This window comes from Mytilus galloprovincialis, chromosome 2, assembly GCF_965363235.1.
Source record: "Mytilus galloprovincialis chromosome 2, xbMytGall1.hap1.1, whole genome shotgun sequence".
In the NCBI taxonomy this organism is placed as follows: domain Eukaryota; kingdom Metazoa; phylum Mollusca; class Bivalvia; order Mytilida; family Mytilidae; genus Mytilus; species Mytilus galloprovincialis.
The window spans coordinates 100144954-100172948 of record NC_134839.1 but is presented as its reverse complement, the minus strand read 5'-3'; the positions used below and the strand labels follow the sequence as shown (position 1 = coordinate 100172948).

The following is a 27995-nucleotide window of genomic DNA, read 5'->3' as shown; positions in this document are numbered from 1 at the left end:
TTTCAAACATAAAATGTTTTCTGTGGGATATACTTTCACCCTACCAATCATTGGTTTAAATAGACATGCCTATAACTTCACACAAAAAACTTTCTTGTAATCAAATCAAGATCTGTACTCATAAATTAATTATAACCTAGCTACTATAACACTATCGTTTTTTACATGACTTCGATGTTGTTGAGGGTTTGGTATAAGCTAATCCTAATTTGTTAAATAGTTCTGCACGTAATACTTTCTTGTCAAAACTTTCTCCACCATATCTTTCTTTCAGTTCATCTCTTAATTGTGATGACTGACTTGCTACAAACCGTGACTGAAAAAATATAATAATAATATGACATGAAACAAAGTTTTCACTAATTTCCTAATAAGACAGTCATAAACATAAATAAGATGATGTTTTATGAGTTACAACTAAAAAAATCTTAGATAAACAACATCTCATCACCTCTTCAAAATATAGGCTGAATTGATTAGGTACGATCGATTTACAATTATTGCTTACATGTCTGTTTAAGTCCAAAGGACAAGGTTTACTTTAGACGAAATATGGCCTTGTATTTCAACTTTATCATAAAATTTCAAAATTGCTACAATTTGGTTCTTAAATGGATCTTTTTCAAAACCTAACTCCTTTTTTTAAAATAAATCTCTTTATAAGAGTGCATTATAAGCATCAGATTAAGCTCATTTTGGATATAATGTCAGAATAAGATGAAGTTGGGTATTTTTCAGACTTAAAAGCTTGAGGAAATCCTTGGCTGCAACCTAGTATCCAAAATGTTCTGTAATAAAAGTTTCCAATGATGATATTGAATCCCTAGACACAAACTCCTATTGTGTTAACAGTAATATTGCAACTATTTCTATGTGAAATTTTGTGACAAGCTTATCATTGAAACTGTATGGGGGTTTATAGGAATCTCTCTTGTCTGTCTTGTTTGCCTGTGCAAGTAAGGATCTGTTCAGTCATTTTGAATGCCTTGGTCTTGTTCAAAGTAGGGTTTTTATTCATTATTCATTTTATTTCTTGTTTTCATCTTGAATGTGTTTTTAATTTGTTATTACACATTGAATGGCCATCTATCAGCATGAAGGATACACTACATGTCAAACTGGCAAGAAAATTAGTGTTTGCTGCTTCTGCATTCAGCAGGCCACACTAAAGAGTAAGAGCAAAGACTGGTCAGAATAATGTGTCTGTTTAGTGTGACTATGTCTTCCAGCTGATTGTTACCTTGTGATCCATTTATGTAAAAATATATCATCCAACTCAGTGTGTTGTTCTAGTTTAAGGCAGAATGTGTTGAAAGATATTAATGATACTTGGTATAAGTGTTGTCTACATCTAGAGGGTGTTATGAAATAGATTGCAATGCTGTCTGAAACTTCAAATTAAACTGTCAACATCATTTCTATCTTAGCTGTAATGAAGTGAAATTGTAAGTTTTTATATCATTTACTTTATTTTACCTGTAAAATAGTGGTATCTTTTTCTTGTTGGGCTGTCTGTATTTTTCTGTCTTTAACAGCTATATAATCCTCTGTTTCTTGTTTCCAGGCTTCAACTTCATCCTGTATCCTGCAATATTTAAAGTCCTCATTGACATCATATATACCAATAAATAACTAGAAAACAGTTTTTTTAAAGACAAATTTAATGTTAACTAATGCCTCTAGTGAGGTTATATAAAATACTGCTGGATCCAAGATTCACAGCTTATAGTCGCCGTCAGCTGAAATTCGTAGCGGTTATCGGTAAAAATAATCTAAACTATCAATTGTGTTCACTCGAGATATAGTTTTTCACATTCCATTCATAAATCGCTAAAAGAAAAACCACTACTGACCTACCTTTTAAGTGATCACACTGTAATAATCCTGACCTTCACATTTTCCAGAATGTTTTCCATTGTAATTCCGCCATCTTCGTTTCTATGAGGATCATTTGTTTACATATGACATTCGTCACTGTACGCAGTTTCCTGTAATGTTCCTTTCATTGATGTGATAAGGTTTCCCGCGCTTTATGCAAATTTTATGAAATTGAACTCCACGGAAACACTTCCGGTAAAAACAATGGCTGATTCCACCATTCAAAATCGTCTATGAAAAAGTGAAGGTCAGGATTATTACAGTGCGATCACTTAAAAGGTAGGTCAGTACTGGTTTTTCTTTTTGCGATTTATGAATGGAATGTGAAAAACTATATCTCGAATGAACGCGATTGATAGTTTAGATTAATTTTAACGATAACCGCTACGAAGTTCAACTGACGGCGACTATAGTTTATAAATTGTTTTTCTCCACTAATGTCAAGATATTAAGTCAATGTACTTTTATGTTCTTATGCATTTTCTAGATTAAAGTTTCTAAATACTTTGAAATTCTTGGATAATGAGTAAAAATAACATATCACTAAAGCGGGTGTCTCCTTCAACAATTTTGTACTTGAATGATGAAATAGAACATGCTCTGAATTTTTTAAGAGATGTGACCTCTAAAGCCAACTAAGACTTCCTTAAATTGTAAAGAAGAAAAGTGTTCACATGTTTAATTCTCTATGGAATTTTATCTTATTTTCAACCCCTCCCCCATCCTTTCTTCATTTTTTCCAATAAATAAAACAGGTGTTTATAATGAATAAATTATAATAATTAATTATTTTAAAATTCTATAGCTGACTATGTGGTATGGGCTTTGCTTACTGTTGAAGACCTTACAGCACCTATAGTTGTTAATTTCAGTGTCATCTGATCTCTTGTGGAGAGTTGTCTCATTGAAAATCATACCACACCTTCTTTTTTATAGTCATTCCACTACTTATCTTAATACTGACATATATCACAAACAAGATATAAATGAAATGTGAATATAACAATGTTACTTTTGTATGTTTCTTTGTTGTATTTTCTCTCTGTTCACACGATCATCATGAGCCTTTAATGCTTTATGTTCTATTGCTTTGATGGCACTTTCACTGGCTTGTCGCTCCGTCTAGAAAAACAAATAAAAAATATGATTTAGTGACAAAACAAATGATTTAAGGTAACAGCTTAAGAGAGCCATGTACTGGTTGGATGTGCATTAGTATCTATAGATACCAAGGTTTATATTCAACGCAATTTTTTCTTAATTACTGTTATATCTATTTTTTTCTAAATTCTGTTTTTACTATTGTCTAGGGATTGAATTAAGGAATGTGTTACTTTACAGAATAATAAATGATTAAAATATAAATTGCTAAATATCAGAAAAAAAGAAAAAGATAAATTTGTATTTTCTCTATTGTTAAACTGAATGTGAACCTCCCATCTCAGACTATGTAAGTATTGACAGGAACACAATTAAAGGCTCTAAAGAGTGTCGCTCACCTTTTTCATATTCAACAAAGAACACTTTCCAACATTGTAGATAAAAATAGAATTCATGACAAAAATCTATGTTTTATTGATCTTGTTTTGTTTATCATTAGAACTGTTTAGTTTTTCTCTATCTTTTAATTTTAGTTCATAACACAAAGATGGTAAACAAAAATGTTATTTAAGGCAATCGCTCCTATAAAGAGTGACAGTCTACTATTTATATCAGCAAAACTTGACTTGTTAGTAGATCTTGCTGCTGATTATTTTTTTGTGATTTAAAGTTTCTATCTATGTCTCATAATTTTTAAAATATAAGGCAAACGCAAAAATGGTAGAAATCATCATCCATCAAAGAGCAATAATTTTAATAAGAAGTTGACTGACAAGTTAAATTTAGACATCAATACCTGTATGGATGATCTATACCATAGAATATGAATATTGCATAATGCATTGCACATTTTTTTTGGGGGGAGTAAAACAGTTAACAAAAAGAATATCAAATAACACAGTCATACAATCAAAATTGACTGATTCTCTGATGGCTGTAGTCGACATTATATAATGCCATAAATATAAAACAAGAAACAAATAAAAAAAAACACAGATTCCAAATTTGTTCTAAATAAGTCTAGCTTTTATTCTTTATTAAACAAGAGCTGCTAATCAGAGAACACATCCTTATAAACAATCTTGTATGTTTTATGTTATCTCAATAGAATATAAATATGTTAAAACATTTACAAGGTAATGTCATTTGAAAGTGAATTTTCAAAATATGGATTTTTTTTATGATTTGAAATGTATGCATTTGTGCGATTAGAAACATAGGAGAATTATTTCAACAAATGAAAAAACATGTTTTTAGCCAAACTGAGGTACTTACCTGAGCAGATAGCATCAACTACAGTGATACAAAGGTTATCAATTGAAAGGTTTGTTGCTTTCTTAATGTCCAGTGGCAGGTATTTCATGCATAGTCAGGACGATTATTTGAAGTGGACATTATAGACAGGTGTTACAAACAAGTTCAATTAAAATTCAGTTACCTTCTCCTGGCATTATTTAAGAAATGACTAATATTTTATCTGTCTATCAAGAAATAACATATAAAATGTGGTACACACTGAATAACCAGCAATGCAGGTTATTTTAAAATGTGCATCTCATTTAGGAGGGTATTTCGAATAAACAGAAAAAAATAATACAGTCATTCCTTTTCTTAGGAAGTAAATCTTTAAAAAACATTGATGATGGCATTGTCACATGACAAAATAATGTTGATGAACTGATAGACCAAAAACTTTCAGCCAATGTGCTACATCCAATTTAAATTATATTCCTATAGATAAAAGAACTCCAATTTCCACATGGCACTGTTTAGATAATGGACATATTATGCACAAATAAATAATGCAGACAGAAGGAATATCTATCTATAATTTAGGGGAACAATACTTTTTTTGCTAGAAAGATAAGCTGGACCATTATGATCCTTTACATTTTGTAACCTGACTTTGGTACTTTGGCAATTTTTCACATAATTCATATTTCCAAGGGTAGCATGTCCCACAAAAGTTTTTGTTAAAACTGAATTTTAAACTTTGTAGCAATATTGTTGACCTTAACCAATAATATAAATTTTTATGAAGATCTGTCAATTTTTATCAATTCACTCCTTGCATTAGATAAATACCTTTTTTATTCAGTAAAAAAACAGTACTGCCAGTAATGATAAGATCTTACCACTTTTCTTTTGTTCATTACATTTTCTCTCCATTCGTCCAGTTCTTCCTCCATTTTATGTTGAGAAGTTCTTACAATGGCTTGTTTTTTCTGTCTTTCTAATCTGTGATCAAAAGTAGGATACACATGTACATGTAGTATGAATCAGTTCAGGGAAATGTCAATAATATAGGTCTCTAACTACCAATAATATAACCTAAGTATAAAGCTTTATATTTTTAAATACAATATACTTGTCTGAACAAAATCTTGCACAAACAAGAAACCTGCAACAACTAAATTTCTACAACAAACTGCTGTAAATTCAGAAATTATTGTGTGCATACATATATGTATCAGATAGCAAAATTGCAAGTTCTTATTATTGCGATACTCGCCCAGTCACATATGTTTTGGTGTTTTTGTTTTGGTGTTACAAACTTTGAAATTAAATAAAATCATTCTTAAAGTAAGTTTACATGCATGTATCTGTTCATATGTTTATAGTGAAATGGTTGATTTTCTACAACTTTCTGGAATTCATCAAATCAAATGGATGCCTTTTGAATGAATATTATAGGTCTATTTGGAAGTACTTGTACCAAAAAAACTTTCAAATTTCCAATAAAAAACAAAATAATTATATCACACAATGATCTATGTGAATTAACACATGGGTAGGCATTATTTTTGTCAAATTTTACACCTCGCTTACACTCGTTATCAAGATATTGACAGATATTATGATTAAATTGAGAATAGTGCACAGCTTATTTCATCCTTATTACCCGTTAACATGTAACCTCTCTAACATTGAGAGAGGAAGACAGAAAATAATACAGCTTTAATTGCTGTTCTTCATCTGTTAAAATATTGTACAATTATTCGACACACAAAAATGAATAAAGAGTTCATAGGTGGGCAAATCTTGAAAACTAGAATGCAACTATTTATAATAAATACAATAATAATGGAAGTATGTATTATCAATATTTTTCAATGTATTGTAAAGTTTAATTCAAATATTATCATTATAGTTTAATTGAAGTAAAAAGTAAGATTTATACAAAAATTGATAATACAACACTCTACAGGGAGATAACTCTAATGTTTTTCAAAACTATATTTCTGCTTTTTGTCATTAAAGATTATGTCCCCTTTTTTAAATCTGTAAACACTATTATCATTTAAATAACATTGCAGTATCTAATATTTATACATGGTTAATTTTGCACATGGTAAGAATATAAAATCTGCATTCCAGTTCATAATGATTCTTTTGCAGTGTTGACTGTTATTTTTTTTTTAAAAGAAAATCAACAATTTTTTATATTATTGACAATTTTCTACTGTCATTCTTATTTTAGGGTTTTCATTCCTATGCTATGTCATGTTATAGTTATATTTATGATAAAATAAGAATTTGAACATCATTTTCACTGAAAGCAACAAAGAAAGTTGCACACAACAAAGTTTTCATGTTTACTTGACTCAAGACCAATTTCCTCACATATTTTTCAGTATAAAAGGCATATTTCCAAGTGGTGGATCTATGGTTTTTAAAAAGAGGGGGGAGTGTTTTTTCAGATTTAGAGAGGGCCATTGCTCAATCCCCCATCTGGGTATTTTAAGCAATATCTCTAGAACTTACTTATTAAGATTTATCTGTATGTCCCTCTGTTGTAATACATCTTGGTATTTCCTTTCAGATTCTGTCATTCTTATATGTGCATCCTTTTCTAAGTCTTTTCGATTTTCCCTGCAAAATTAACAAGAAATTTAAGTTTCAGCGTTTTTTTGGGATGATCACTTGGTTATTAACAACTTATATTGTAACAATTTTTTTTGGACAACAAAATATTCATGATAATTAAAAAAATCATTGAAACAAAGCCCTTAGTGAATATTTATGTAAATGATAGTTTTACTAATTTGAATGAAGCACTGCATAACTTATATATATTTAATTCTGAATATCTCTAACTTGTAAGTAATGGACAACAACTTCCTTTTTTTTTTAAGTTGTCTTTTTTTATTTACTTTCCTTTCTGCTTTTAAGTTAATTATTTTCTTTTGTTTCATTTAATTCATAGATTTCTTAGTATACCCTAAATAATATATAGATAGGTAATTAAACAATGACTACAATGTTTGTAAATATATTGTTTGATCACATACCTTGACTCTTTCTCTACAACCATATGACGACTTTCAAACTGATCTCTCTCTTTCCTATTATGCAACATTTTCATCTGTGAGAAAGTATATAAACATTAGAACAAAATATCAGAAATAAAGCTTAAACAATTTTATATACACCTATAAACATTCAACTTTGCTAGCAATTGATAATGATCATTTACACATCTCTCTTTTTTTTACTAAGATAGAATACTGTGAATTCATGAAATTTCCAATAGAAACTGGAAGATGGCAAAACATAGAAAGAGAAAACAGAAAATGTGTATTGTGTAATTCAGATGCCATTGGTGATGAATACCATTACATTTTTAATTGTTCAGCTTTTGATAACTGTAGAAAACAATGTATTGCATTTTACTATAGAAATAGACCAAACACACTGAAGTTTTTTGACTTAATGAATTCAAAAAAATGTACAGAACTGAACGAACTATGTAAACTTATTAAGGAGATCAATAACAAATAGAACTTTTCTGGGTAAACAAATGTGAATGCCTCTATCTACTTTCGTACATTATTTATTAATGTAATTGTATTGAAATATGTATAATTATCTCTATACCTTTGTAATTTGGTTTGTGAGAATAAAGATATATATATATATATATAAAGGTGATGCAATAAATTACCCATTACAAATACAATGTAAATACAAATTCTTAATACAGTAAAAAAAAAAACATTTGTGGCCTCAGGCTGTTTTCTGCACTTTGGTCGGATTGTTGTCTCTTTGATGCATTCCCCATTTCCATTCTCAATTTTAAACTAGAGGCTCTCAAGAGCCTGTGTCGCTCAACTGATTCTATTTGGGATTTTGAAATAATATTAAAAAATGTAAAAAATTGTAACAGATACTTATAATGATGTTATAGGCCAAATTTGGTTTAATATTGTTCTGTTTGGTTTCATTTCATTCAGTAGTTCTCTTAAGGGAGCTACCATTTGATTTTTATGGGGGGGCTAGGATGAAAAATTTTGTCCTGCATTTTTTTTTAGTTGTAATCTCTGTCCTGCCTTTTTATTTTTCACTCTATTCGGTCCTGCCTTTTTTTTTATTAGTTTATCCTGACTTTTTTTACCTAAATTGTCATCCTGCCTTTTTTTTTTTTGCAAATTGTCTCATCCTGCCTTTTTTTTTACTCAAAACTCCTGTCCTGCCTATTTTTTTCAAATTTCATCCTAGCCCCCCCCATAAAAATCAAATGGTAGCTCCCTAAAGAAGAAATTTGTATGTATTTCCTATAGGGTCCCAGGTTAAACTAAGCCCATCTGGCAGCCATCTTGGATAATGGATCGGGTACAAAGTAACAACACTTGGTCAGCACCTCATAAGGAACATTCATGCCATGTTTGATTTCATTCCATTTAGTGCTTTTCTAAAAGAAGACATTTGTATATATTTCCCATAGGGTATTGTGTTTAACAGAGTCCCCCCGCTGGCGGCCATCTTTGATGATGGATTGGCTACAAAGTAACAACATATGGTCAGCATCTCATAAGGAAATTCATGCTATGTTTGGTTTCATTCTATTCCATGGTTCTCTAAAAGAAGACATTTGTATGTATTTCCTATAGGGTCCCATGTTTAACTAAGTCCCCCCTGGCGGCCATCTTGGATGATGGATCGGCTACAAAGTAACAACACTTGGTCAGCATCTCATAAGGAGCATTCATGCTATGTTTGGTTTCATTCCATTTAGTGGTTCTCTAAAAGAAGACATTTGTATGTATTTCCCATAGGGTCCCATGTTAAACTAAGTCCCCTGCTGGCGGCCATCTTGGATGATAGATCGGCTACAAAGTAACAACACTTGGTCAGCATCTCATAAGGAGTATTCATGCTATGTTTGGTTTCATTCCATTCAGTGGTTCTCTAAAAGAGGACATTTGTATGTATTTCCCATAGGGTCCTATGTTAAACTTAGTCCCCTACTGGCGTCCATCTTGGACGATGGATCGGCTACAAAGTAACAGCACTTGATCAGCACCTCATAAGGAACATTCATGCCATGTTTGGTTTCATTCCATTCAGTGGTTCTCTAAAAGAAGACATCTGTATGTATTTCCCATAGGGTCCTATGTTAAATTAAGTCCCCTACTGGCGGCCATCTTGGATGATGGATCAACAACAAAGATGCAACACTTGGTCAGCACCTCATAAGGAACATTCATGTCATGTTTGGTTTCGTTCCATTCAGTGATTCTCTAGAAGAAGTTCAAAATGTAAAAAGTTTACAACGACAACGACGAACGCCAAGTGATGAGAAAAGCTCACTTGGCCCTTCGGGTCAGGTGAGCTAAAAACGAAAGTTTTTACTTAATCCACCGATTGGCCATTTTACACAATATGTAGTTATCACACACAATTTTACTTAATAGATAGAGGAAGGTGTGGTGTGAGTGCCAATGAGACAACTCTCCATCCAAACAATTTATAAAAGTAAACCATTAACGCTTATGAATGTAAACAAGATGCCAGAAGAAACACAAATGACTTATTTCTCTACTCCCCATAAATCATTGAATCTGTTCTCTTGAAATATAAATATTGCTTGATGTATGAATAGTACCAAATCATGCAAGCTAGGCATTCAAAATAAACAAATACATAACATACACAAATATAATTATATCAAAAAATATAATTATAAAAAAAAAAGTGTTAACAAGTTTTCTTGTGTGAATTAAATCAGGTGATGCAATCCCATTTACCCCTAAGGGACTGGATAAAAGACACAGTTTACTGTTTACCATTTATTCTAATTCATTACAAATGTTGAAATTTTAAATTCAAATTGAACAGAGATGTTGCAATAGAATTTATCTAACACTAGAATTTAGAATGTAATATTATATCTCTGAGCTACTTACTAAACTATCTCTTAATAGCCTATCCTGTTTCCTCTGAGCTACAGATTTTATTTCAAAATCTTGCTGTTGTACCATCAGGTCTTTCATTTCTAACTCATCTCTTGATTTAACTTTTTTGTTCCTCGTCTTCAATAAACAGTACATGCTTTTATCAATTTAATTTTGTTTCTTACTTTACCTGTTCCATATCATGAATGTTAAAGGATAATAAATTGTACTTATCCACTTTTATGTATTAATGAGGACAGACCATAATAAATGTTTCATCCTATAAATTTGAAAATAATCATTATTTTATTAAAATATAAGAACAGTGCTTTACCAATTTGGAAACAATATAAAATATAATCTTAACTTTTGTCAATTAAGTGCCAGTCTTTGTAAGGATCAGGCAATTTAGAAAAATTTCAAAACATGGCCGGAAAAAACCCACCGACCTAACCATCCTATTTTGAAGTTACCCTCATCCTGAGTTAGAAAGGGTAGGTCTTTTGTTTCTGCGTGTCTGGTAATTTGAGAAATCTCCAGTTAACTTTTGGTTAGAATGATAGCAAATTACAGAGTTAGCTCCCCTTAATTTTTATTTTCTAGTGCATTTCAACCAAATGATAACTTGAATTACCAGAACAAGAAAAGCAAACGAATATTATATTCGTGCACTATTATACAATTTGAACATAAATTAATGTCAACTTGAGTGGGTTTTTGTTTGTCATGTTTTCACCACTGCCTGGTTCTTAGGCAGATTGGCACTTAAAGGGCATTTCATTTTGTGAATTTTCTAATACAGTACTGATCAAGATTAAGGAGAGGGTTGCAATCTCTAAAAAGTGGTTTTAACCTCATCACATGTTCAGGTACCTGTCGTTTTTCTCATTTAGATCATTTCGTTTAAACTGCTACCCATAATTGTAAACCACCAGTGAAAAAGACTTGTTGTTCAGTGTCATTGGAAATGAGACATTTGTGTGTGTCTTCTAGAGGGTATATTGTATACAAATGTAATAACTCTTTCTAACCAGAAGATATATTTGTATACATGTATAAATTTACAAAAGGTACATCTTCCACATGCATTATACAATACACAATGATGCACATATATGGAATATGTAAGACTAACTAAAGTTGTTATGTGTATTTATATTGTGTACCTCAACTGTTAAAATACCATCAAGTTTGGAAACCTGAATTGGAAGACAAATAAATCTTTATGCCACAGATTGACCACAAACATCGTTAAATCTATTTTAACTCTTTAATAGAGGATATTGTCTACCTTTAATTTTTTTTTAAATTTTTATGGTTCAATGAAAAGTAATTATTCAATCTTGAATATGTTTAGGAGGTTTAAAATACTGTGTGAAATTTGTGAAAGACTGTCTGATTGAGCTCAGCAGTAAATATTTCCTGCATTGACAGAATTTTTTTTTGTTGCAAATGCATCACATGATACAATAAATTCCTTCTTCACCTCCTGAATGTTTTTGATATTTGTATCCAAAAATACTTAAATTTTTAATTCAAAAGATGGATAAGAAAGATCATAAAGGTTTCATTACACAACTGACATAACAGACATAAGGCCAGACTTTTTTTATTATCTGTTTACGAAATCCTCAGAAAAAAATAAAATGTGTTGTTCACGATACTCGCTTTCAGTCAATTTCGTTATCGGTAATATTTAATTTTTACCAAGTCAATGAAACAGCAATTTTCATTTAAAAGTAAAGAAATTCAAGGCATAAACGATATATTTTCTTCTAAAAGATTTTTAAGCTGGTGGCATGCTTTTCATACTTGTTACACGAGAGCGTACATCAAATCATTCTAACTTTCGGCAAAATCAGTTATTGCTTCATCAGAACTTGATGAAATTAGCCTAAAATAAACTTATTGCATTAGAAACGTCATATTCTTTTCCAAATAGCGTATCAAACATCGTTTATTTTTGTAAATTTTTCTTCGTCCGACATTTAAATTTGAAGAACTACGGGTCGGAATCGGGATTTCATCGGAAACGGACCCGCTATGACCGAAATCCGGATTCTTGCGATAATGACTACAGACGCATGAATGGCACTGCTGACAGACAAAAATTGATCCCAAAAGGGTAAATTACGCATTCCACACGCATTAACATACTTTTGGTTAGATCTTCTTGATTAATGTATATATTTCCATGTATAAGCATTGCTTCAATTTATAGGTTAAAGTTGCTTAACTCTGGGACTATTAACTCCAGAGACATATAGTGTATATATGTCTCTGCATACACTAAGAGGTTCCTGACTGGGTGACTGGTATATACATATATAGTGTATATGCAACGAGGTTGATATATTTAAGTGGTGCCATGGATCTATATTAGTGGAAATACAGAATCAAAACATAGTTTTTATGTTTATATTAATAGAAGGGTTAACCAGAGACATATATGAACTATATGTATTTATATTTCTCTGGGTTAATATACTGGTCTGTTCTCATTTCATTGTTCTTGTATTTTGATAAATTCGAAAAAAAAAAAGAAAAGTCACTTATAATGGTTTTATTTTTATTTTTAGCGTCGACTGGACCAATTTTGCACTTTTATTTTTTTTTTTATTTCGCCCCCTCGACCCTAATTTTTTACAAATTTTCTCGTTAAACAGATAAAATAAAAAGTCTGGCCTAACAGAATAATAAACAAGATTTCAAGGCAAGAATTATTTCGGTAAATTGATTTTTGTTCAACCAATATGCGTTAGAAAAAAAATAAGCAGGTGCAATTTTTTCACAATAAAATCACAGTATCAATACATTAAGTGATCTAAAAGGATTCGTTTTTTTTATGTTATTCCTATAGACAAATTCTATACTTTTTGTTGTTGATTTGTGTGATTCCAGTAGTCTATTCCTTAATATTAGTACCTGTATTCTCCTCTTTAGTTGTTCTTTGTCTTTTCTCTCTTTCATTTGAAGATCCTATTAAAGCATTATTATCGGAATTAAAACAACATTTTTTTCAATAAGATGTTTCAAATAAGAAAGAGCAGTGTCAAATAATATTTGGAGCTTAATGGCATACTAAATTTAAATAACCTATCTGTTCTATGTAAATGAAGTATTTCATTCATATCTTTATGGGCCTGCATTTTAAACACGAATTGTTTTTCATGTCTTCCTTTGATTTCATAGTTATCTATTAATATACAGTAAATGAATTTATAATAATGCAACATGCAGTATAAAATACTGTACAGAAAAAATCAAAGTTAATGGATATGTTCCATAAAAACAAACCTTTTGTTTTTGTTGAGTTCTTGATGAGATATCCCATTTCTGCATTGCTTGGTGAAGTGACTGTTCTTTTCTTTCCAATTGAGATTTCTCCCTCCTTTGTCTTCTTTTTTCTGATTCCATCTAAAATTTTACAAAAATTACTCGATATCAGACAACTATCAAACTAAACATTTACATTCCCTTTTGATACTTAACCTAAGTTTATCAGAAATTGGTCATAAAAATTCTAGTACCAATATTTTTACGCGATAACAAGAAAAGTGATTAAATAATTCTTTTTTTATATATTCATAAAGTTAGTGTTGCTGCATTATGCCTGTACAATTAATGATTGTATATCTGCTACTGGTAAAAAACATTTGAAGGTATCAGTCTTAACCTGTATAACAAATTTTAAAGTTGTTTCCTTGGTTAGGTTTCCCAAGAGAGTTTACAATCGGGTTTCGCTGAAAATATTGCTTTAAAAGCAGAATTTGAAAACCTTGAATGAATGCAAGACCCTATCTCTTTGTGTATAAAAGAATGTTTGAATGTTCTTATCATCTTCCAGAAAACTGACAGCAACCATAACATTAGTATGCAGTTACTGTGGCTTCATTATTATTATCGTTGGATTCCATTTTTCGTGAGTTTCGTGGGTACATGTGAACCATGCATTTAAATAGTTCAACGAATTACACATTTTCTATAGGCTTCGTATTCCCAGATTGGTAAAACAACACAATCAAATATTAACGGAAATGCAAATTTTGTTTAATCCACGAAAATTGATACCCACAAAAATAAATGAATCCCCAGTATTGACTGGGTTTATGGACAAGTTGTTATTTTTATGACTCAAACAAGGTGCTCTGTATACTTAGTAAATTGTTTATTATTTTATATAATACAACTTTATATTTTTAAAACAATAAACATGTGTGACCTTTAATAGAAACACAGTATTGCTTGTATTGCAATGACATTTACTAACTTACTGACCAAAGCTCAAAAAGGATTTTATTGATTTCTATCACCTTCCACAGTACCTTTTTTAATAATTTGATTCGATTCTCCTCTGCTAGCATCCTGCGCCTTTTCATTTCAGACTGCACCCTCGATTCTTCTTCTAACTTTCTCTGATGTTCCCAAGTCAGATCAGCTATAAATCTGTCACGGTTTGTGGCTCTCTCCTGTTCACCCTTTGTCATCATTAGTTCTAAAATTCTTTGGTCCTGTAAAAAGTTTGCTTATGATTGACAGATTTTGATTAAATAAAGTCTTCTGTAATGCCAAAAATGACTAAATTACTTTATAACTGTATAGATATCTAAAACTTAGAGTACTTTTTAGCAAAAATCAAATTTCTTGTGAACCTTAAAAGCTTTTCAATCCAACGCTGCTAACTGTTTCGCTTATTGTATTTCTACTTTCAAATAGAGATATTATAATTTAATTGTATAAGTCATCTATTTTATTCTTTAAGAATACCATACTGCTGATATGATTCAATATATAATTTCCCAGGGTTACCAATTCTAGCTATGATTTGGTTTTCTCAGATTTATTAGTGTTTTCTTAACAATGAAGTTTACAACACTTTATATATGTAACACATAAATTCTATTTCAATTCTTAACAATACGAAATGACGTACCCTTGGAGTGACTACCACATGACTTGTATCTATAGATTTATTCAGTGTTTTCTTCAGTCTAGTATTGGATATTGGCTGAGCACTATCAATTGTACTTCTATTTAACAAACAAGAACTTCCATTGGACACCAAACTAGACGTACTTCTTGATCTCCTTATTGGGGTTGATTTCGGTCGAGGTTTTGGGCTGCAATGTAACAATAATAAAAAAGTCTACACTTTTTGTTTTCAGTTAAATGTTTTGTATGTACATTTCATAGTAATTCACACCACTTTAGATATATTTTAGCAAGGTTATGAATATTAAAAGAGTACCTTTGCCTATTACGTTTTTCTTTCTTTGACAATAATTCTTCTCTTAATTTCAAGCTTTCTTCATGCAGTTCTTTCACCCTGTAATATATCATACAGTAAACTAAAATGTAAACATATCTTGAGATCTTCTTATTCTTATAGTGCATGTAAATGATCTGGATACAAAATACTGATTCATTCAGTTTGTTCATTACCTTTTTTACAGATTAGGGAAAATCATATTGTTATAAATTCTTGACCATGTAGTTTTAACAAATTCTGTATGAAAGAATAAATGAGATTTGTATATTGTTAAGCAGTTTGTGTTTAATCTTTACCCACAAAGCTCTGAAATTATAGTAAATAAGCAGTAATTCAGATGTGGCTTCAGTTGTGTGTTACTAACCTGTTATTCAACTCATCATTAGTAACTCGTTTATGACCAATAGATGTTGCCCAGGCGGTTCTTGTTCTTTGAAGACTGCTTTTTGTTTTCTCCTCCTCTGTAAGAATATAATAAGACATTACTGTGAATTCTTTATTTTCTTGGATACAAATTTGGTGGATTGAGGAAAACTTGCATATTCATGGATATTTAATTTAATTGGTTTTGGCAAAGACTGCATACATTCCTTTATAAATTTTGTTCTTCGTTGAACATTTAAATTCGTTGTTCCCCTGTACCCAGGAAATCCACGAAAATGTGTATCCAACAAATATTAATGAATCCACAGTACTCTAAAAACCAAGATAATCCGTGTTTAAAGGAGGCTAAAGCACTCAATACTATCTCTTTCCCAACAATAAGTATTGTCAATAACACAAACTTTCTCATTAATTTGTTTTTATGAATAGGCTTCCTTATCCATTAATAGTCTAGATCTGATTATATTTCTTTTTTTTTTTAAATAGTGAGTCAGTATCTGCTATCTAATACTGTAAATTAAGAAATTATTGTGAGGTGTTTATTATTACGAAAAATGTGACGGGGATATAATCGCAATAATTTAAACTTGCATTTTGACATTTTTATATGATATAAACAGTTTTTTTCTCAATATCGCAAACATTAAAATTGCATTATAGTCTAAAATGACAAAATCGCTATAATAAATGCACGCAATAATTTCTGAATTTACAGTACATGATTATATCAGCAAACAATAAGAACTTAGGTCATATTAAATGTTACAGATTTAGTTCTGTGTAAGAATCTTTCTACAATTTCATAATAACTTTGTTCCTTTTTTTCAAATTAAATATAACCTGGCTGTTATGCATAATTGTAGAGCTACCTGATTTAGACCTAGTACTGGTGATTTTCGATCTGTTTGGTGTTCTAGATCTTCTTTGAGTTGATGTGACTGTCTTCTGTGAAGTATTGTTTAAGCCTAGCTTCCTTCTTGCTGTTTTTTTAGTGGTACCTTCTCCATCAACAAGTTTCTTCCTTTCTTCTTTACATAATTTAAGTACTCCTTCAAGAAATTAAAAAATGTATATTACAATCAATGATGAAAAACCATAGAAGAGTCTTAGAGTTTTCAAAAAACTTAATCAGTCCCAAATTGTGTGGTGTTTACATACTAATGGTTTGTAATTAGAATTTTGGGCTGAGATCTGTAGAAGAACTAGATTATATAACATGAAAACCCTTCATAGAGAATGTTATGAAAAATCAACTCAAATTCAACATTTATTTGAACTTTGGTGGATGGTTGTCACATTTACAATCTTACCACATCTCCTTATTTTTTTATGTATACAAAAAGAATCAAGAAAGTCAACAGATTAAAAAATGTCGAATTATTGATATGAACAAATAGATTTCTTTTCATTTCATCTTCATAAGTTTGTGTTTATTATAGAAAAACAGCCTAATTGAAAATAAAAAGTTTCTATAAAAGACAATCATAACATTTTCTGAATTATAACAGCTATTTACTTTGTCTTTCTTGCTCATGTTCATCATATATATTGTAAATGGTTCTAAGTGGGATGTCTTGAGGTAAAAGTTCTTCCTGGAAATCAGTTAAAGGCTTGTACAGAATGTCCACTGGCTGAAATAACAAATAAATGTACCATTAACTTTTCTAATTATGATAAATAAAAAAAAAAATTTGTAAGGGTTCCGCGGAACCCAGTGTCTCGCCTACTTTTGCTGTTAATCGCAGACTCAACAAAATGAGGAAAAACATCAATAAAAATTTCCCTCTCGATACTGTCTTTTGATTGAAAGAAGCTTCCAAGTTTGGTAAAAAATCCAGGATAGTTTATGAATCTAATAAATGTTGTATAAACTTTAACTGCAGACTGTAAGTAATGTTAACTGGAAGAAAAACTAAGTCCATTGATAAGTAAAATACGGAAAAAGTTCATTTTTTTTTTACAAAATTTACTTCTGAATAATATCTTATGATCAGAAACAAGCTTCTGTTTAAGTTTGGTAGAAATCCACGATAGTTTAAGAACATTATAAAAATTTTAAAAACTTAAACCACAGAGTGAATGTTTTGTTTCTGGCAAAAAAACTAAGTCCATTTATAAGTAAAATACGGAAAAGTGGAAATTTATTTTTACAAAATTTTCTTCTTGATACTATCTTATAATTATAAACAAGCTTCTGTCCAAGTTTGGTACAAATCAAGGATAGTTTATGAAAGTTATTAAAATTTTAAAAACTTTAACCACAGAGTGAATGTAATGTTTCCTCGTAGAAAAACTAAGTCCATTTATAAGTAAAATACGGAAAAGTGGAAATTTATTTTTACAAAATATTCTTCTTGATACTATCTTATGATCATAAACAAGCTTCTGTCCAAGTTTGGTACAAATCAAGGATAGTTTATGAAAGTTATTAAAATTTTTAAAACTTTAACCACAGAGTGAATGTAATGTTTCCTCGCAGAAAAACAAAGTCCATTTATAAGTAAAATATGGAAAAAATGGAATTTTATTTTTACAAAATTTACTTCTGGATACTTTCTTATGATCATAAACAAGATTCTGTCCAAGTCTGGTAGAAATTCAGTATAGGTTAAGAAAGTTATTAAAATTTCAAAAACTTTAACCACAGAGTGAATATTTGTGGACGCCGCCGACGACGACGACGACGGAATGTAGGATCGCTTAGTCTCGCTTTTTCGATTAAAGTCGAAGGCTTGACAAAAAGTAGTAAAGATGGATGTAGCTTCATTCTTATGCAGTAATACATTGTATAATCATTGAAAATGTACAAACATTTTATCTATCACTAACCGATAGATATTTCCTAACCATAAAATGTAATTTCTAGTTGCAATGATGCTCACATCAATAACTTTTGTAATTTTCCATTTTACCAAATGGAAATTTTTCACATGTAGGTAAATAATTCAAGGACTTATATTAAATCATTTATTTTTGAAGAAAAACTGTGAAATCATTGACTGTGTTAATTCAAAGGAACAACTATTTTTGCAATCAAATTGAAGGATTTTCTTTCAATACTCAAGCGTACATCATACAATTCTGATTTTCAGTAAAATAAATATGTTGCTTTATAAATATAAGATTAAAATTGCATTTACTTAATGTTTGATCTCTTATATTGCATTAAAAATTACACATTCATTCCAAGATTGTTTGTTTTTGTAATTTTTTCTTGGTCTGGCTTTGCCATTAAAATAGTCAAGATAATCAAGGAATGGACATGGACAACCTATGACCTAAATATTCATTCAAATAATAAAACTACAAAATATATATAGCTTATTTAAATGGATCATATAATGATAAGTCCATTCCTTGATTATCTTGACTATTCTAATGCTGTTATAACATCATTAAATGTACTGGTTTTTTTTAATTTGGGGAACAATACCTTTACTCCAACTTTAGCACATGCTTCAAGTGACCTAGGACTTGTCAAAACATATTTACTGTCTTCATACACAGGGTCTTCAAAATTGAAGAAATCTATATGAATCTTTAGGTCTTCTAAAATAAAAAAAAAAAATAAAGAATATATATATATATATATAACAAAACACTTGCTAATAGGCAATATAGGAAAGGTGTACTGACATAAGTGGTCTCTAAATACATTAACTCCAAATGGAGCTTTCGTTAGTAGAAGCCATATTAACTATGTGTATCAGTGAGAGAAATATAAAAGCATAAAAATATAGTATATATACCAATACACATAATTAACAGCGCCTGGTGATGCTAATAGTTTATCTGAAAATCCATTCAGCAGTTAAAGACAGAAGAATAATTATATTTTAAATTTCTCTTTTGAAGCCTAGTTTTCTCAATGCTTAGTTAATCATGTTTTGATTGATCTTTACTTTACAAAACTTGTGAACTTTTTTTTAAGTTAAAAACAATAACCCTTTTGTTGTACCCATTTTAAGGTATTTTTTTATGTTTAATAATTAAACTAACTAAAATTAAACAGAAAAGACATTTTCTAAGCTGTTCCACATCATTGTTTTAGTTTAACTTGTATTTCCTGTCTCACTGTATACAATGAATAAGATTAACACCAATTTTGTATGCTAACTACATGTAGTAATGTTCATGGACAGTTGCCATGAAATATAATTACCTTAATAAAATATGATCTAATAGGCACAAATATCATGGCATCCTTTATATCAAAAGTTTAAATCGGAAGTTATGCGATATATATATGTGTTACAAAAGTATGTTGCCACCTCGAGTGAAAATATAAAAAAAATAATATTAAAAAAAATGGAGTCTTCTAACATTAATGATTTGACTAGATGCTGAATTGACCAGGTGCTGAAAGGGGAACAAATATATTCAGAGAACTCAAAAAACTCAATATGAACCCAAGGACCACTAGATATTTCTCTAAAACTCAATTTTATGTGGGTTTCACTAGATTAATGTCCTGACCAATAAGAAAATGCTAATTTTTTTTTATTAATGAAAGGATTTACTTTGAATCTGAAATCCTCCCAAGATGACAATATTTATTTAATAAATACAAAAAAAAATCCAAACAAAATATTTTTAAGAGTTAGTAAATTTGACTTGACCAATTTTGACATTTGCTGTTAAAGGTAAAAGCATTTAAATGTTGGTCAGGACAATCCTCAGGAAATGTAACCCATGTTATGTGGTGTTACACTACTTTTATTGAATCCATGACAAATCGCCCCACTGGCAAATTGCCCCACACCTAATCGCCCCACTTTTTTACAAACTCGCCCCACTCTGGTGTACCAACTCGCGCCACTTATGAAAAGGGTAAAATCCTATTGAAAATAGGTTGGATAAATTGCCCCAATTATGGAAAGGGGTAAAATCCCACTGAAACAAGGTCTGCCAACTTGTCCCACTAATGACAAAAAAGATAAACCACGATTAATTTAGTTATGCCAACTCGCCCCACTTATAAATTTCTCAGTTTCGTTTGTTTTCAAATCATAAACAAAACTAACCACAATAATAAAACCTGCTTTGACTACATTTACTCACAAAAACAAGTCGCATGCTTAATTATTGTAAATGAAGGAATGTGCATTCTCTTTGGTATTTACTTGAAAGTAACCTTTGCCTTTCAATGATTGCCTGTTAGTGTTGAATTAATTCAAAGACAAAAGTAACCAAATCCGGTAAGTGCTATGATAACAAATTGCTGTTAATTGAAATCTTTTATATTTAGAATTATAATTTCAGATTTAGTAAAACTTCATTAAATTTCAATAATAATTATTTTTTCGTTTTTTTTGTATTCTGTGTAGATTAGTTTTCATTGAAGTGGGGTGAGTTGGCAGACACGAAAATTATATATTCATCTAGATATTACCATTTTTTCATTAAGTGGGGCGAGTTGGCAGGAGTAATATTAACGGGATTAACCTTTCAGTGGCATAGCTAGGTGATTTTTATGTGTACGCCCAAATCTCGGAGAGAGGTTTGAGGGTCCAGGTCATAGCACCTGTTTATAGTTGGTTCAACCGAGATAATCCCCCATAAGCTAATAGGTTAAAGAGAGTGAATTACCATTTCCTGACAGTCTTCATGATGAACTGTTAAATCTACAGGCCCGGAGCTCAATTTTTGAAATTTTTTAGTTAGATTCTGTTGGCCTGTAGATATGATTTTTACAGGCCCGAGAGCAATTTTACAAGCCTGGGCTGCCAGGGCTGCCACTCAGCGTGAAGACTGTTTTCCATCATTAAAATTTTGATCAATAGCAACATACTTAAAGAATCAAAATGATTTATCTTTAATGTTTAGTTTATTCATTGTGTTAATTTGGAATCTAATGGTCATTAGTCTTACAGAAAATGTCCAAACCTTTAAAATATGTTTAAAAGAAGCCATGGGGTAAACGTCGTTAATTAAAATGAAATAATATAAGTTCAGAGATGATCAGACACAATTTAAAATTTGCATGAAGGGTTTTATTGAACCCTGGTTCTTGCTTGGGGTTTCGCCCCCCAAAAGGTGAATGCATTATCAGTTTTTTTACAGGATTAAAAAAAATCAAATATTTTCTTTAGATATTTTTACTTGTTTTGGAACTTCTGCCCAACTTTCCTGACAATCTACATAGGTTTATAAATTTATCACGTAAAATAAAATAATAGACTATCATATTGCATAACTTGTCAGTACTGAAAGAATGGAAAGAATTGCTTTCAAATTTTGATTAAGACATTAATCAGAAAAAATCATCTTCCAAAGTATCATAAAATTCAATCAAGGTTTGACAAAGTAATTGATGTGTAACAGTTTCAAACTTTAAACCCAGACTGTATCTTCTTGCGCAAACAGAATTTTTTAATTTTTATTGTTGGAAAATTAAATATTTAATTCATTAATATGCCCAGGATACTCTTTTTGACATTAATAATTTCTGTCCAGCTTCCATAATAAGTTGAAAAAATTATTGATATCTAAAAGAAATAGACGAAATGTAACCTCACTATGTCTTGCTTTTGCGACTAACAAAAAAGGTCACAGGCTTGACAAAAAACTTGAAACTGAGACTACTATAACACATGTGTTATTGTAGTCTCAGCTTTAAATAATTAACTTATTTTTTCTAACTGCTTGATGCTTTTTAACGATGAAATGAATAATGAATTTATACATTTTTAGAGTTATTTATACATATATTTTATCAAATATTATTGGATGCTGAATTGACTTTAAATAGGTGCCGATTTGACAAGATGCTGATTTAACCAGGTGCTGATTTGACTTTTTCAATGGGTGCCGATTTGACCAGATGCCGATTTAAGGTCAAGGATCAGTAAATAAACTAGTCCATAGATTTTTTTAAAATTTAAAACTCAATTAGATATTGAAAATATACATCAGAAAATGTACAAAAAAGTATATGTCACCGACTTCGTTTTCAAGAAAATTCCATTTTTAAAATGGTCCGATAGCGTACTAAATTACATTGAATATATAGGGTAAATCTATATTTTTCTTCTACAATTTTCAGTTTCTGGTATAAATCACGAGAACCGCTCCACAGAATTTTTTTTTAAATCAATATTTTTTTCCTCTTTGTCTTACGAATTAGATGATATTAAAAAAAATATATGGTCACCGACTTCGTTTTCCCTGTAGAAGCGACGCAAACCCAACATTTTGGCAAAAAAAACATCAAAATTCGTGACATCGTAATTTTTATTACATAACGTCAAGTTATCATGCTAATAATTTCCAATGTTCTTCATGTGGATTATGCACGATGATTATGTGTTTCGTATTGATAGATTCTTTTTATCATAAGAGTCTGGATAATTATCATAAATTTTTATTTAGTATTACCAATATTCTTTATTCTTTATATTTTAGCACCCCATTATACACTTTTTCTTTTTTTTTTCTTTTTTGCATTTTATTCTGCAATTTTTGCCCATTATTCTGTATTCCGTAAACCCCAATCAGACCCTCTTTTATGGAACATTTTAAAAAGAAATTATACGTTGTAAAAAATGTGATGTATGTTCATTATCAATATACATATCTAAAACAATTACTAATTCAGACAAAAATACGTTGTAAGTACATGAACGCAAAAATGGTAAAAACTTAAAAATAGAAATCATCAGGGTAACTGTCTACAAGTTGACGCAATAAAAGGTATAATTGAAGCTATATTTTTTATGCTCCCCTCAACTACCCCTGTACGTCTGTCCGTCCGTCATTCCGTCTGGATGCCCGTCCTTCCGTCCGTCCGTCCCCCTTTATAGTTTATAGTTATTCCGCAAAACATCTACAGTTTGAATCCTAGAACGTACTTTGCTGTCTGTTTGCATGTGGTCAGGGTTTTGATTTTTATTAATATTTGCTCTAATGATAGTTGAACTTTGTCATTTTTGGGTAACCAATTCATAAATCTCTTCTACTATCTTGTAAGTCATCTGTTTACACTTTTTCTCCATTCTGATATATGATTTGGCCACTTTTGAAAAAAAAAACGGTTTATTTAGCAGCGGAACATGTAATAGCTTGTGTTTCGGTACTATATCACGACAGAACGTGTTCTGTCCATATACTGCTGCTTAACATCGCATATATAAACAAACATTATATCAATGATTCTACAAATTCTTGAAAGAGTGTCGTGTGGTTATTTATACATCTTCAAGTTAACTAGTAAAACATGCAGACAAACTGACATCTTTGTTAATATCTTTTTTGTTCAGTATAAAATTTATTGTAATCAAGTCTACAAAAACGTTTTAAAAAGTTTACTAAATGTTTATTGTTCCATAAGTGTACATATGTATGCTCGAAGTATATATAGAATCAGTACATGTTACACAACATGCAACAAATAAAGGGGGAGGGGGTATTAATTTTAGGAAACTAAATTAAACTAAGGCTTTGATGAATGTAAACTTTAATAAAACTGGAAGTTACATAAGGCAGGGTTTCCGCTGGCGGTCGCCATTTTCGCAATTTGCGAAAAAATAATAATTGTGGCGATAAAAATTCGTCATTTGCGAAAGAATTTGGCGAAAGAAATATATAAAACGATTTATTTTCCTCCATCTCGTTAATTTACTTTAATTTTTTCTCGAGTTTCTCGGACTTTACCCGATCAGACAATACTCGGAATTCACCTTGACCTCATTAAGATTTTGACAGAAAATCTATAATCAGCTGATTGCATTTAAAAGCTATCGACAACAAAGGACTAATTAATAAAGGTGTTGATTGAACTGTTTGACAAAATGATATGGTTAAATGGCTTCCGCTAAATGTCACATACAGAATTTATTTACCACCTTGCGACGCACATGTTTGAAGCAAACTTTTGACGTCTCCTCTCCTTTTAAAGATTGTTTAGAAAAGAAAGCTGTTGTTGTGACGAAAAATGTTCAAAAGCAAGAAAAGTCTCCGATTTAAAACTTTAATTATCATTTGGTTTTAATACAGGTAATTGATTAGGGAGACTACTTTAAAGTCGTTTGAGTGACATGCGTGTTTCAAGCATAGTTTTACGTCTCAACTTTTTCATTTACGATGGTCAAGAAAAGAAAACTGTTGTTATGAAGAAATCTATCCAAATTCATTTAAAGTAAAATAAGTTTGAGGGAATAATCATAGACACAATGGAGCAAAATCATCTTATTTATGTTCTTTATCTTTAAATATAACGCTTATTCTGTAAAATCTTCATTTAACGATTTTGTAAAATTCTTCTATCATTACATGATTTCTTAATTCTGTACATGGTCTAAAATTGAGAATGGAAATGGGGAATGTGCCAAAGAGACAACAATCCGACCATAGAAAAAAAATTATTATATTAAATAATTATTTTATTTTCCGTTGTTATTCTTTATAATTTTGCAAACTTTTTTGTTCAATTTTGACATTCGCCAGTATCCGTTATTCTGCAACTCCCTTTGAGATCTAATTTTATGTGACAATAAATTAATGTGCTTCTCTCTCTGAATTTCGCTTTCTCGCAAGACATTGCACGGTCTTTGTAGTACAGTGAATTTACCAGAAAATACATTGTGTAAAAAGAAAATATATCGTGTAAAAACATTTCCGAGGAAACCAAATATACGGAGGTTGAGATATGACATAAAAACAGATGTACATATTTATGTTTAATATGCCTACAAAAATACCCCCCCCCCCCAACCGAAAAAAAAACAAGAAAAAAACAATCGCACACAGGCTGACATGACTGGTAATATTGTGTTTAAAACGTTAGATTACAAAATGTAGAGATGGATTAATGATCGTGAAACATCATTTTTGCTTATTTTTAATTTGTTATAGTTTAAAAACTATGTATGAATATTAAACTAATTGTTCCAACCGTGAACAAGGTTTATTAATTTAAATGTATTATAGTTTAGTGCCATCCATGACTGACTGACAGCAGCAGCGAATTTATGACCAGTATTAGTTTTTATAAATGTGGTTCATTTCCTTTTCTCTAATTTGAAAATATTTTTACTTGTTCCGACTGGTGTGATAATTTTCAAAATATTGGAGATAGTCTTACCGTACAATACTAAGTTTTAACTTTAGAATTAATGTCCCAAACTTGCACCCCTTGACCCTTCTGCTTATTTTTTGCTAGATGATATCTTTTCCCAGTGAATATAGGGTTTTTGAAAGGACAGTTTTGACATACTACATATAGAATACTTCTGAGACCACACTGTTTTTTCTCATCACAATTATGTAGAAATAGTAGTGAGCAACAGTTTTCACACTTGTTTTAACTGGTCGGCATATATACAAACTCTACCACCCTACGTCCTGATTTTCATTTTGAAGATCGTCTTCAAGACTGTTTTTATATTCATTTTCAATTTTTAGTTTTAGAAAAACAAGTTCATTTTCCTAGAAGTAACATACTTTCCGTCAAATTTACCGTTGACATTGTCCCATCGAAAAGTCGCTGGGTGCAATTTTAACATTGCAAAATCTGGTCAAAGGGGCGTAATTCGTACAAAACGTCACAATATTTCGCGGAATCCGCTAGACGGCGTTCATTTACCCTTACTTGACCTTAACCAAGTGCTGATTTGACTTTTTCTATGGGTGCCGATTTGACATGTACCCCCTACGGGAACCTATGTTATGTCTAGTAATCGCGCACAAATAGCGATAAGGTGTATTCTGGTAAAAGAAGGCGACATATTATGAGCCTTCTATTCTGTCATAGGTCTGAGACCACAATTATTTCGTAGTGCATTTCTTTTAGAACATAAATGAAAATTGAAAAAATCCCACTTGCGCTTTCTCAATGAATTTTTACAGTGTGTTGTACTACTTTTGGGACAAATTATATCAAAATTATAGAAAACTTCATCGGCTCTAACTCAAAATATGGACAATTTTATGTTTAGGGCGTCTTGAAATCATTTGACAGCTTCCGAAGTGCTAATTTTTAACCTTTTTCAGCTGGACCAAATCACTACTTTCCTTTAAAATTCTGGATCCAAATTTTTTAGCAGTGTAATTTCATCCCCTTACTTGCAATTTGAGGCATTAAACATGGAGAAGGAAGGGGTATAAAAATAAATGGCAAGTAACCCACTGTCTACACTAGGGACTATATTCGTAAACAACGAAAAATCAAGGGACGACAATTGTGGTCTCGGACCTAATAGGATAGAAAGAGTTGACAAATCTCAAAAAAACTTGGTATGACCAAAGCTTAATAAATTATAACACTGCTTAAAAAGTTTCATAACAATAGGTTATATATCATAGACAATATGTTAAATTCTATACTCATCATTGCGTGTTAAATTTTGACGTTAAAATTGAAAAATTTCAACTATTAACATTTGGGGCTTTAAAAATTAAATATTGCAAAAATATACTTTTCAAATGCATTAATATATAATGTATCATGTACTAAAAGCAATAGAGTACTTATTTGATTAATCAGACTAAGCATAATTATTCAAAAGTCAAATTTATATGAGCCTGCACCTAAAAATTGAGGTTTTTCAATGAAGCGGGGCCTTACATGAAGCTGTAATATTTTCCAGCAATTTTAAATTTGTGAAGCTTTTTGGTTATAAATAATCCTTACATATGTATTAAATGTAATTTAAATGGAAAGACAAGTTACAAATAACATATCAAATTAGTTTAAAAGGGTCTCAGGCCAGGTAAGACTGGAAAAAAATTAGGGTCAATTTAGGCTGTGCCACATATTAAAAAAAAATCAAGGGACGACAATTGTGGTCTCGGACCATAATAAATACCATGCAAAGAAAATCAATAAAGGATGGATAACAGATCTAAATTGACAAGTATTAAATTCATACATGTGATAAACATGTAACGGGGAGAATGTAAAAAACAAATGAAACCAGACCGCCGATTTGCATAAACTTGTGAAAACACGTTTTTGAGCTGTTTTTTTTTCTTAGATCTAATAAATATTATAATTATTCTGCAAATTATTTCACTGATTTGCAGTAAGTCATTGAATATTACCAGACATTTCTTTGGTTTTCCAAACGGAAAAGGATGCAATATGAACTCAACAGATGAGAAAGGAAAGAAGCGTGCAGTGCCCTAATTCTTGTCAGCCATTTATAAACAAAGACGTTGGGGAGACAAAATAAGTAAAACTGTTCCGACCA

General features: G+C 30.6%; 1 protein-coding gene across 2 annotated transcripts; it reads right to left on the bottom strand.

Annotated features, from left to right (window-relative positions):
• Positions 1-2: 2 nt before the first annotated feature.
• On the bottom strand, positions 3-27967 carry LOC143065115 (uncharacterized). 2 transcript variants are annotated; one of them, XM_076238471.1, is made up of 18 exons: positions 27847-27967; positions 19241-19356; positions 17324-17438; positions 16677-16856; positions 15788-15884; positions 15403-15480; positions 15088-15274; positions 14480-14665; positions 13452-13571; positions 13080-13133; positions 10167-10292; positions 7272-7345; positions 6745-6852; positions 5115-5217; positions 4255-4272; positions 2891-3000; positions 1477-1585; positions 3-316 (listed from the first exon to the last, which is right to left on the bottom strand). In XM_076238471.1, exons 1-18 carry the CDS (start codon positions 27851-27853, stop codon positions 152-154), a joined length of 1953 nt encoding a protein of 650 aa, XP_076094586.1. In that variant the 5' UTR covers positions 27854-27967; the 3' UTR covers positions 3-151. The 2 variants fall into 2 exon arrangements, with proteins under 2 accessions (XP_076094586.1, XP_076094587.1); XM_076238472.1 differs by lacking the exon at positions 4255-4272.
• Between the last annotated feature and the right edge of the window lie 28 nt (positions 27968-27995).